Raw genomic sequence first — 12,697 nt, 5'->3', positions numbered from 1 at the left:
TTTCCAGTATAAATATTTTGTTTTTAATTTAAGAATACTGATTAACACAGGAAACAGACTGAGTTCATGGAATTGTGCATATGGTCATCAGTTACACTGTGACGTGTTAATTTCTTTATCATTTATTGGCACTGTCAACAGAATACTGTAAACAAGATCACTTTGTATGCGTAAGTTGGCGAGGCTCCCTAGCTATGGTTTTCTACCATGAGCTGATATACAGATAGCTATAGACAGGTATAGATATACAGATTATATTAATGTTGTGCACGATTTTGCATGGTTACTGAGTGTCAGTAAAAATTATTTAAAAAACACCCATTTATAATAAAAGTGAGGATGTGCTAAGATTTGCTATGACTGGACCTTGTTTTCTGTAAAAGTGATGAGATTTGCTAGTGACATTTACTAAACTCTATGGCACTAATGTGTGATGGATTCGTTTCCGGACCGTCGGCCACAGAAGTTCTTCTGTGTGGGCTCTGCCTGAGCCAGCACCCTGTCCTCTGGGCTCCCTGTGTTTTCACCAACCTCTGGCAAGTTTCTTGAGCGCTGCTGAGAATGTTTTCCTTGAAATTCTCGCAGCTACACCTCCACCTCCAAAAGAGAATGTCTCAGGAACTCACTATGCCCTGAGTCAACGAGGACTGGCTGATAAATGGCTTTAGAAGTTTTATAAGTAACTTCCCTTGGTAAGGAGTGAATAAGTCTGGAAATGACTTTCCAGATAAAAAAGATTTCATTTCTCTGTCAGTGCCCTGTGGGGAGAGAACAAAATATTGGAGCCACTCTCTCCACCAAAGAGAGCCAACGTTTCTGGTTGTGCCCTGGCTTAAAAACCTTTTGGACTCCAGGAATCTCATTGTATGTTTGGATCCAATGCTAAAGTTCTCAGGAGAAAGCATACATGAATTATGGTTTGGTTTGCATTTTGCTTGTTTGTTAAATAAGGCCTTGTATCTTGGGATATTGCCTGTGGAATCTGGATCCCCAGTGAAAAGTGTGAGGCTGTGAACTCATGTGTCTTTGCATATGCTGTTCCCTTTCTGCAACACTCTTCCTTGTCTTGTCTACTTGGTGAACTCTTGTTCATCCTGCAAAATCCTGCTCAAATGTCACTTTCTCCTTGGAACCTTCTCTGACCCTTAGGTGGATTGGGCCACTCCCTCTGATTTCCTGATGTTCCTACACATATGACCGTTACGGCATTAATTGTTGGTTTAAGAGTCTGTTGTCCCCAGTGGGATGTGAGTCCCTTGAGAGCAGGGACTAGGTTTTATTTCACCTTTGGATTTCTAGTGCTTAGCACTGGGCCTGCGACAGAGCAGGTATTTAATGCAAGTTTCATGAATGAATGATTGGATAAATAAATGAATATACAAATGAGTGAAAGCTTGCAGAGAGAGGGAGGCTCCATTTAGTTGGCAGTGCGAATGCCCTTGGACACAGCAGAGCTCCTTAAAAGCAACGAATTAGCACTGAGTGCAGGAACGCAGGGTGAACCGGGATTCAGGGATTCCCCTTCGTCTGTTAAACATGTGACTGCTTTTCATTCTTGGAAAAAATAGGATGATGACCAAATCTGCTGAAAAGCGGAAGCAGAAAAAACCAAACCACTTTGAGATATTTGGATGGTTAGTTATTAAAAGAGAAAAGTGCTGAATTGAGAATCTTGATCTGCCCGGCTCCCAAAATAGTCGACCAAGGCACCAGGAGACCAAGTGGCTTCCTTTTGGACAGACTTCGTTCATCTACCCGCTAAACAACACTCATTGCTGGAGGACGACCAAATGCTCTTTTCAGGAGCATCTGAGGTCAAATCAGTTCCAAAATTGTCTCGCCTCCAGCAGAGACCCCCTTAGCCTCAGCCATCATCCAGTTAAGCCTCTAAGTATCACCTGCCTGGTCATCTCACAGTCACTCACGGCAGGAAAATCTCTGACTTGGAGGGGTCATGACAAGGAAACCACCTTGCACCAACAGGCTACTTTTTCCTGCATGGAGCTCTGGCGCCTTCAATTCATGATGCCTCCGGCAAGAAGACACCTAGTCCAGCTTTGATGTAGCAGCAAAGCCGTTCCTGGGGCGGCTCAGAAGTGGAGCAGAGGTGGATGAGAAGCTAGAGAAAGGGTCCCGGGGCGAGGGGTCCAAAGTCAGACCCCAGGTGCCGTGGGGACAGGAGGAGGGGTCTCTGCTTCCCCAGGCCTGGGCTTACACTCCTGGGCGTGTGTCCCTGGGATGATCGGGCGCAGCTTTCCTTCCACAGAGGTCTGGGCTGACGTTTAACGGGAGGGAGGGAATTTGGGGAACAAGGGTGGTGAGTAAGGCCTGTCGGCGATGCCACCCAGAGATTCCCCCAGGACGAAGCCCCATGAAGGCGAGAAGTCACAGTTTGGAGAGGAATCCCCACATGGATCGGGGGAGTGGCCCTACTCTTCAGGAGGCCAGAAGACCCCTTCCCACACCCCCAAGCTCAATCCCGTGTCCCTACTCTCCTGCCTTAATATGCTCTGTCCTGCCCGTCACTGGACTGCGCAAGGGACGTGCTCAGAGCTTCGGGGCCTGGGGGCGAGGGGGAAGCATGTCTGTTTGCATAGGGCAGGGGGGAGCCAGCGTCCTCCCCGTTCAGAACGCGTCACTTGAGAGGGACGGAACCCAGGAGTCCCAGCCACCAGCCCCAGGAGCAGGTATCATTGCCTTGACTGGCTTCCAAAGGTATCGTTGGGGTCGAGGGTGGCAGATACCTGGCCAGGACCCTCGGGGCCCAACCTAAGACCATGTCCAGGGCTCAAGCAGAATTTCTGGGCTTAAAACCAATGTGCGCCATTGGCTCTGCAGGGAGAGAGCAAAGCAGCCCCTCCCCTCCCCCCAAGCCACCAGAAACATCCCCTCCCCACAAATAATCCTCCAGTTTATGCATTCACCTCTGATACTTTAAGTGAAAACATGAATTAGGCAAACTAATCAATTTGACAAGGGGTGAGATCAGGGCTTCCTCAGAGCGTGGAGGAAATGGCTTCTTTACTTGAAGTCGGCTAAGATGTCGCTGAAAATATTGAGGAACAGGTGTGCGTGGTGGTCCCTGAAGACCAGAGTGGGACGGAAGCGGATGGATTTGTCGCCGCAGCCCCCCAGCATCAGGCCTAAAAGGAGAGGCGGGGGTGGGTTAGGGGCTTGGGCTCGGAGTCACGGGCCGGGGAGCCGGGCGGGGTCACACACGGTGGCTACGCCATCCGTCCGAACCGTTCGGTCCTTCCTTCCAGCCACCCGTCCAGCCTTCCTTCCCGTTCTCTCTCATCGGCCAGCTCACCCGCCCTTCTCTTCCCTCCCTCCCTTCCAACTTTGAATGCCAGCTCTGCTGCCCCTGAACTAGGCCTGCTGATTGAGAAATCCTGACACAAAGTCCTTGCCTTCCAGAAACTCGTGGTGTGGCGGGGAAAGAAAATAAGAGGTAAATTACAAACGTGTGGGCAGGTCAGCAGCGCTTATGAAGGACGGAATCTGAGTTTTGTTTTTTTTTGGGCCGCGCTGCGCGGCTTGCAGGATCTCAGTTCCCCAACCACTGGACCGCCAGGGAATTCCCGGAATCTGCTTCTTTTAAAGGGCGATTTCACCTTTGACTAGGTGGGGCTCCTTGGCTGGGTTGTATAGCATCTCTGAGACTCAGTTTTTTCATTCTCAAGAGGAGGCGAATTACCCCTGCCCTTCAGGGCTGCTGCAGGATTCTCTAAGATGGTCCAGGTGAAAGACACCAGCTTTGACACATAGTAGGCTCTCTGATCTGCCCCACTTAAAACTTCCACGGCTCCTGTAGCTCTTAGGAGAAAGTCCACAGTCTCGAACCTCATCCCCAGGCTGACGTGAACCTGATTCACCCCCTGCCACCCGTCTGTCCCTCGTGACACTCCACGCATTTGTTTTCTCCCTCTGTATGCCCCATTCTGCCCAGCTAAAGGCACACATCCCTTCCCCTGCCCGGAATGCTCCTTCTCACCTTCTTCACCTGGCCAATCCCTATTCATCCGGCAAGATGTAGGGTAAGATGCCACTTCCTCAAGGAAGCCTTCCCTGATTTCCTGGACATTTTCCCCAGCTATTCGTTCTCTAGCTGCTTTTCCTCTGTTCTAGGACTTATAACTGTAATAGATTGTTTATGGACTATTCTCTTTGATGTCACCCCTTCCTGCTAGACTGCACGCTCCTTGAAGGAAGGGACCCCGGCTCTCCTGACCCTCTCCAGAGTTGGTACCTCTCACCTTCTTTCTGCTCACCTTCTCTGCGAACATCGTCGAATGAATAAATGTATAAGGAAAGCTCCCTGGTAACGTTCTCTTCTTTTGAGAAAGGCAATTCAGACTATTTTTAGTCCTGTGAATCACCTTCCCCTCCCCCTCCCTCCGGGTCCCCCACCAGGAAACGTGGGTACCCCTGGCTGCCTTACCTTTGTTTCTGGCTATTGAAATGAGCTTATTCCGTATGGATTCATCTGGAGTGTCGAAGGAGCAGAACGTGCCTCGTCCTCTCACTCTGCTGATGAGCTGGGGGTACCGGGCCTGCAGTGGGGACACGAGGCCGGCATCAAAGCCAAGGAAGGCAGCCATCAGCCCACGTGGACCTCATGGCCACTCAGGACAGGGGCGGCCTGCGTTCGTGACAGACTCAGAACAACAAGATCCCTGCCAAGCCCGGCCCTGGCGTGTCCCATACTCCAGCACCAACAACTGCAAGCAGGGTGCAGCTGTCCCCCCAGGGGACATAAGTAAGTGCCTGACATTTCTCCTGCCACGCTGGTGACAGGGGAAGGAACACTGTGGCAGGAGGGAAGGGCCCAATCCTTCCACCCTTCCCAGAGGCTTTTCCTAGCACCTACCCCTGCCCAGCCCCAGTCTAAATGCAAATCCAGCCCAAGAAAAGAAAAAAATTCCCCCTAGAGCTACAGCACAGTTAGAGGCTCTCAGCTATCTCAACAGCCACACTTGCCCCTTCAGAGTCTGCAATCAGGCAGATCTGGGTTTAAAGCTCCCCATTCTCATCCAGAAAATGAGGAGAATTATAGTTTCCTAACTTCAAGTTGTTCTGGGTTAAGGGTGCCAGATGAAAAACAGGACACCCAGTTAAATTTCAGATAAGCAACTTCTAATTTTTTAGTATAAATATGTCCCAAACATTGCATGGGATATACTTACGCTAAAAAAAAAAAAAAGTTAGTTGCCATCTTTTAAATTTAACCAGGTGTTCTGTATTGTAATTTGCTAAATCTGGCATCCCTACCTGGGAGAGGAAGACGGTGGTCCCTGAAGCTCCTGCCTCTGCCCTGTGACTGGAACCAAGTCCACTGTCTGCCCTTCCCTCCTGGGCTTCAGACTTGTGAAATTTAAATTTAACTGCGGGGGTGGGGGGGACCTGCTTTTCTTCCCCCCTAAATGCAGCAATCCTATTCTGAGGATTAAATGAGATAAGGCACTTAACACAATGCTTGGCACAGAGCAAGTTCTCAATTAATGGAAATAATAATAATAAATAATAATAATTATTGTTATGTCCTTGATCATGTCAGAGAGGTAAACGCTGGCAAAGAACATGGGCTTGGGAATTCCCTGGTGGTCCAGTGGTTAGGACTCAGCACTTTCACTGCCGGGGGCCTGGGTTCGATCCCTAGTTGGGGAACTAAGATCCCGTCAAAAAATAGAAAAAAAAAAAAAAAGAACATGGGCTTTGAAGGCTACAAGAATCAGGTTCAAACCCCAGTGGAAGCTGTGTAACTTTGGACAAGTTAATAATCCGCCACACCTCAGTTTCCTCATCTGTAAAATAAGGATCATAGTGGTGTCTACACCCACAGCGTTACCGTTGGACTTAAGAGTGTATGAGATCCCCTATTACGGAACTTGGCAGGAGCAGGCTCTCAGTAAATGGAAGCTGTTATCACTACCATCCCTCCTCGCTTCATCATCACCATCAGCATCACCATCAGTGGATCTGCTCAGCTCACTGGTAGCTGGGTGCTTCACGCTCCCGGAGGAAGGGCTCTTTATATCCAGCCCTCTGGGGAGGGTCATCTCTCCTCCTAACTCCTGGGCTGGGCTGGCCAGTCCTGGAAACACTGGTTCCTCCCAGCAGCATCCCCCGTCCCCAAATCTAGGAGAGCGTGTCGGGCAGGGAGTAGACATAACAAACACAAATAATTATAATAAAGAGCTCTACTGTCCAATGAGGTGGCCACATGTAGCTGTTGAAATGTGAGTCCAAATTGGAATGCACTGTAAGTGTAAAATACATACTGGATTTCAAAGACTTATTATGAGAAGAAGAACAAGAAATATTGAATTATTTTATATATTGGTGGCAGGTTGAAATAATATTTTGGATATGATGGGTTGAGTAAAATATTCAAATGAATTTCAGCTCCTTCTTTTTCACTTTTAGTGTGGGTACTAGGACCTTTGACGTTATGTGCGTAGCTAGCAATCTGTCCCCCTGGAGAGCACTGCTACGGAGTGATCAGGATATAGAAGGTGGTCCAGAGGAGGGAACAGCGGGCACGTGGGTGGGAACGAGAGACAGGGGATGTTGGGGAGGTGTCTCAAAGGAGGGATGCCTGAACTCAGTGTCAGCAGAAAACCGGGAGTTCAGGAACTGGGAACGGGGTTGGGACGGAGCGGTGGGAAGGCACCCCCTACAGCAATGGCGCAGCCTATTCACAATCGCTGGGGCAGCGGGTGTGATGCTACACTGAAGAGCTCAGCTGTTGCCCGCGGGGGCCGTGGGGAGCTGTGGATGGGGATCCGGGAGGGCCGGGGTGGGGCCGGGCGGAGTACCTGGAGGCCCAGCAGTCCCGTGAGCAGGACCTTCCCAGCATGGGCCGCGTTATTCAGCAGGTCCTCCCGCTTGATGATGTTGATCACCTCGGCCAGCAGCAGGTTCTTGGACGGGTCCCCCAGCCACGTGTTGAAGATCCGGTAAGGCTGGAACGAGACACGGGGCATCAGAAGGGTTCCAGGCACAGCCTCAGACACACTTCTCCCAATTTAAGAGAGAGACTAACCCAGCGAGTAGACTAAGTGCTGGGAGGATAACGCATATGGTCTCACCAAAATCTCTCCGTAACAGCAACCCTGTAGGTAGGTACTACTATTAGGGACACCAGCTCGTCCAGGTCCTGGGAAATTCCTCAGTCCTGGGGAAACCGAGACGGCTGGCCCCTAATTGCTGTAATCCTCATTTTATAAAGGAAGCTGAGGTTCCGAGAGGTTGAGTGATTTGTCTGTGAAAATATAGCCCTTAGGTGGTGGAGTCAGGAGTGGATTGGTGGCCGTCTGACCCTCAAAGACCACCCGCTTTACTCCCCCTTCAGGGTGTCAATGCAGCCAACTAAAACACACTTCCCAGCCTCTCTTGCAACTAGGAGTGGCCATGTGACCAGATCTTAGTCAAAAGTGGTAGAAACAGAAATGTTGTGGGATTTCTGGGAAGGCTGCTTAAAGACGAGAAGGGGGCCACTTTATCCTTCCCTCCTTTTTCCTTCCTACTGTGTCAAATTGAGACGGCACTCCAGTAGCCATTTTGGATCATGAAGTGACCTTGAGGGTAGAAGCTACATGCAGGAATGGTGGAAGGAACGATCCTGGGCCCTTGATGACTCTGTGCATGTGTGTGTGTGTGTATGAGAATCCGTATGTACAAGTGGCAGTACAGTAAAATGGTTTAGAGTATGAGCTCTGGGTTTAAATCTTGACTTTGTCACTTAACAGGCTGTGTAACCTTAGACAACTTACTTAACCTCTCTGTGCCTGATTCCTCATTAGCAAAACGGGAGAGAAAAATACCATCTACTTGGTTAGACTGTTGTAAGGATTAAAAGTACAAGAGGAATACTTAGAACTGGGCCAGGCACAGAGCAAATGCTCCATTCACAGCAGCAGCTAAAAACAATATTTTTGCTTGTGCACAAAGCAAAAAATTAGAAGCCTGACAATGGACTGCTATGAAGTCAGCCCTGCAGAGAGAGCTGGGGTAATCGTAATCATTGGCTTTAAATTAAATTGATAAGAATTAGGCTTTAGGAAACCTCTGTGACACATTCGGTATTCACTTAGTTCCTTGTTGGTGAGAAAGAAGCAGTAATGAGAAATCGATGCCCCTTGCCCCGCGTCCCTCCCCTGCCCTGGACAGGGGAGACGGGTGGGCGGGCGGGTCCACACTCACAGCGTTGGGCCTCAACTCCTCCTTGTGGAAGAAGCCCCCGGTCATCATCTTCTTGCTGAAGGTCATCACGTCCGCTGGGTCATCCAAGCCCCAGTGCTCGTGGGCCCAGAACTTGCCGGTGCAGCCTCCTCCAGTCTGGACCTCATCCACCAAGAAGGCACAGCCGTGCTGGCCGAGATGGAATGAAGGAGAAATAAACACCCAGCGCAACTCGCCCACCTCGGACCCCCAAATCCAGCCCAAGAGCCACTGCTTTCTGAACCTCAAACCAAGCCCGTGTTCTTGGGCTGTGCAAAACCAAACTAAGGCTGCAGGAGGGCAGTTCCAGCAGGGCTGTGTCTGCACATGGCCTCAAACTGCTCAGCCGGAACGAAACCGGAACATCAAATGCTCCCTGAACCATCGGCTTCGGTCCCTGAGCAAGTTGACTTGCTCAGAAGGAAGTGTGTCCCAACTGTAAGGCAGCCGCATTTCCCAAACATCCGGTGCAGTGTTTGCCAGCTCTGCTCATCACCCGGACTATTATTTACTTAGCATTTGTGTTTAAATCAACTCATGTCATGTCACCTTTATCTGTGAACTGACTGCTTGGACAGGCCAGTTATACGTGCAAGACACATTAAAATAGACATGATATTAACATGAAGTTTGTTCATTTGGCTTCTGTTCAGTGTGGACCACAACGGGCTGAAAGATGAGGTGGGATCCCTAGAAAGAAAAGGGAGGAGGCTGAGGCTTTCCCCAGGACGTTCTCTTGATTGGGAATGCCCCCGACTAAGACGGCAGGTTGGAGGCTGACTTTGGAATAAGATTTTAGGGGAGAATCCCCTGTCCTGCCCTCACCCCCAACTTCTCTACCCGTGAGGCCGACAGGCAGCCTCTGAACATCTGGAAGTTTACAAGGACCCCAGGCTAACCCTTTGCTCCAGTTGGAAAACCAACTGGAAATGGCCTGTGGCCCCATCCAGCCCTGGCCCTGTGTGCTGACCTTCCTGGAGATGTCCCTCAGCTTCCGGAAGAAGTCGTCCGACGCATGGTTGTCTCCACCCTCAGACTGGATGGGCTCCACTATGATCCCGGCCACCGTCTTCTTCTTCTTCCGGTATTTCACGATTAGGTCCTCCACCTGGATTCCAAAGGGGGACATGACAAGGGCTCGTGGAGGCTCTTGGGCAGCCCCCGAGGATGGGCATGTGGGGTGCTGTGGACCCCTGGAATTTAAGTTGAAAATGTCATAGTGTCTTATCATTAGATAGAATACACAATGGAAAAAGACAGTCTCTTCAGCAAGTGGTGCTGGGAAAGCTGGACAGCCACATGTAAATCAATGAAGTTAGAACACACCCTCACACCATACACAAAATAAACTCAAAATGGCTTAAAGACTTAAATAGTCAATATAAGACACAGCACTATAAAACTCCTAGGAGAGAACATAGGCAGAACATTCTCTGACATAAACTGTAGCAATGTTTTCTTAGATCAGTCTCCCAAGGCAACAGAAATAAAAGCAAAAATAAACAAACGTATAAGCTTTTACACAGCAAAGTAAACCATAAACAAAAGGAAAAGACAACCTACAGACTGGAAGAAAATATTTGCAAACGATGCGACTGATAAGGACTTAATTTCCAAAATATACAAACAGCTCGTACAACTCAATAACAAAAAAACAGACAACCCAATCAAAAAATGGGCAGAAGACCTAACAGACATTTCTCCAAAGAAGACATACAGATGGCCAACAGACACATGAAAAGATGCTCAACATCACTAATTATTAGGGAAATGCAAATCAAAACTACAATGAGGTACCACCTCACACCAGTCAGAATGGCCATCATTAAAAAGTCTACAAATAACAAATGCTGGAGAGTGTGTAGAAAAAAGGAAACCCTCCTACACTGTTGGTGGGAACGTAAATTAGTGCAGCCACTATGGAGAACAGTATGGAGGTTCCTTAACAAAGTAAAAATAGAGTTACCATATGATCCAGCAATCCCACTCCTGGGCATATATCCAGAGAAAACTCTAATTTGAAAGATACATGCACCCCTATGTTTATAGCAGCACTATTTACAATAGCCAAGAGGTGGAAGCAACCTAAATGTCCATTGACAGAGGAATGGATAAAGAAGATGTGGTATATATATACACTGGAATATTATTCAGCCATAAAAAAGAATGAAATAATGCCATTTGCAGCAACATAGATGGACCTAGAGATTATCATACTAAGTGAAGTAAGTCAGACAGAGAAAAACAAATGTCATATGATATCACTTATATGTGGAATCTAAAAAATCATACAGGGACTTCCCTGGTGGTCCAGTGGTTAAGACTCTGCACTTCTACTGCAGGGGGCATGGGTTCGATCCCTGGTCGGGGAACTAAGATGCCGCATGCCACGCGATGTGGCCAAAAAAAAAATGAAAAAAAAAAAAAAAGATACAGATGAACTTATTTACAAAACAGAAACAGACTCACAGACATAGAAAACGAACTTATGGGAAAGGGGAGGGAAGGATAAATTAGGAGTTTGGCATTAGCAGATACAAACTACTATATATAAAACAGATAACCAACAAGGTCCTACTGTATAGCACAGGAAACTATATTCAATATCTTGTAATAATCCATAATAGAAAAGGATCTGAAAAAGAATATATATACACATATATATACATACATATATATATGATTGAATCACTTTGCCACCATAATGAGAAGCCTGCGCACCGCAAAAAAGAGTAGTCCCTGCTCGCCACAACTAGAGAAAAGCCCGCATGCAGCAAAGAAGACCCAACGCAGCCAAAAAAAAAAAAATTTAACCTCTTTAAAACTATTTTTTAAAATTGAAGTATAGTTAATTTACAATGTGTTAGTTTCTGGTGTACAGCAAAGTGACTCAGTTACACACACACACACACACACACACACACACACGTATATTCTTTTTCAGATTCTCCTCCATTATAGGTTATTACAAGAAAAATTTTTTTAACTGTTAACAGTGAGAAAAGCATCTTATTTTCCCCAAGAGGTTATATTTCTTGAACTCTTGCTCTAAAATGGGCATCTTCTTACAGATAATTAAAGACTAATAATTGTGATACTTGGGGCTTCCCTCGTGGTGCAGTGGTTAAGAATCCGCCTGCCAATGCAGGGGACACGGGCTTGACCCCTGGTCCGGGAAGATCCCACATGCCGCGGAGCGACTAAGCCCGCGTGCCACAACTACTGAGCCTGCGCTCTAGAGCCCGTGCTCCGCAACAAGAGAAGCCACCGCAATGAGAAGCCCGCAAACCGCAGTGAAGAGTTGCCCCTGCTCACCACAACTAGAGAAAAAGCCCGCGCACAGCAACGAAGACCCAATGCAGACAAAGATAAAAATAAATAAATAAATAAATTTATAAAAAATAAAAAAAAAATAATTGTGATACTTTATTAATAATTTAATAATTACACATAGTTGAAAAAACCCAAACCATACACCTGGATAGAGTAACAAGTACAATCTTTCTTTGTTATGCAGAATTAAGGAAAAACCTTCTATTTGGATGATGCAATTTTAGCCTCGGTCTCACCAATTGCCCCAAGGAAGCTCTAAGATGCTTTTCTTTGCAATCAGAGTGTCATTTGCAATTTGTCATCATATGGCTATTTTCTTGCTTATTTGTCCAGTGCTGTGTTTCTGACTACCCTATACTCTCTGATAGGATGCAGGAAAGACATGTGGCTATCAAGCGCTTGGAATGTAGCTGGTCCAAACTGAGATGTGCTCTACGTGTAAAATACACACAGCGTTGCAAAGATTTAACACGAGAAAAAGAATATAAAAACATGCCATCAATAATTTTTAAATATTAATGACATGTTGACACAATATTTTTGATACACTGGGTTCAATAAAATGTTATTAAAATTAATTTCACCCAATTATTTTTACTTTTTAAAAATGTAGTTACTAGAAAAGCTGTAGTGACATTTAGCTTGCCTTATTTTGCTTGGACTGCATCACCTTGTCTCCTTTACTTACCACTAAATACCCAGCGCCTAGCACCTTGCTTCACACCTAGTAGGTGTTAACTATTAATTAAAAAGAATGATGACCTTAAGAGGCAAACAAGCCTTATTTGAGCTCAAATCCAAATCTGAAGAGTGATAGCCATTCCCCGCCACCCCCCACCCTGCAACAGAATCCTGCCAATGTCTTACATGGAACCCAAATATATGGGACAGATCAAAGGGGGGCTGTTCTGGTTGAAGTGGAGGCACGGGGACCAGGGTTGCCCATCCTTAGTCCCTCCCCGCCCCCACTGCAACCCCCAGGGCTCCCAAAAAAGCCCCAGGATTCTGGAGAAGACTGACACACAGTGGACTACAGGATCCCATGGAATTGTTTTTCCTATGAGCTGCCCTGTATTCTTTCCATCAGTTCATTTTCTCTTACTCCAGAGTCAATGAAGCTTGTCCCCAAAGAAACTCACAT

The 12,697-nt window shown here is 47.2% G+C and overlaps 1 protein-coding gene and 1 non-coding gene across 2 annotated transcripts in view; one reads left to right on the top strand and one right to left on the bottom strand.

Moving 5' to 3' along the window:
• Positions 1–12,697, bottom strand: part of ABAT (4-aminobutyrate aminotransferase) — an 89,599-nt gene continuing 76,902 nt past the window's right edge. Inside the window, exons 12-16 of the mRNA XM_059898177.1 lie at positions 9,194–9,331; positions 8,206–8,373; positions 6,819–6,965; positions 4,442–4,553; positions 1–3,143 (exon numbers count right to left, since the gene is read on the bottom strand). Coding sequence (XP_059754160.1) covers positions 3,022–3,143; positions 4,442–4,553; positions 6,819–6,965; positions 8,206–8,373; positions 9,194–9,331 — 687 coding nt within the window. The 3' untranslated portion in view covers positions 1–3,021. The remainder of the gene's footprint in view (positions 3,144–4,441; positions 4,554–6,818; positions 6,966–8,205; positions 8,374–9,193; positions 9,332–12,697) is intronic.
• TRNAR-UCU (transfer RNA arginine (anticodon UCU)) lies at positions 10,523–10,595 on the top strand. Its single transcript has one exon. It is a non-coding gene; the product is annotated as a tRNA-Arg (tRNA).

The sequence above is a fragment of the Balaenoptera ricei genome, chromosome 15 (genome assembly GCF_028023285.1).
Source record: "Balaenoptera ricei isolate mBalRic1 chromosome 15, mBalRic1.hap2, whole genome shotgun sequence".
Lineage (NCBI taxonomy): Eukaryota > Metazoa > Chordata > Mammalia > Artiodactyla > Balaenopteridae > Balaenoptera > Balaenoptera ricei.
This window is presented reverse-complemented; position numbering and strand designations above follow the sequence as displayed.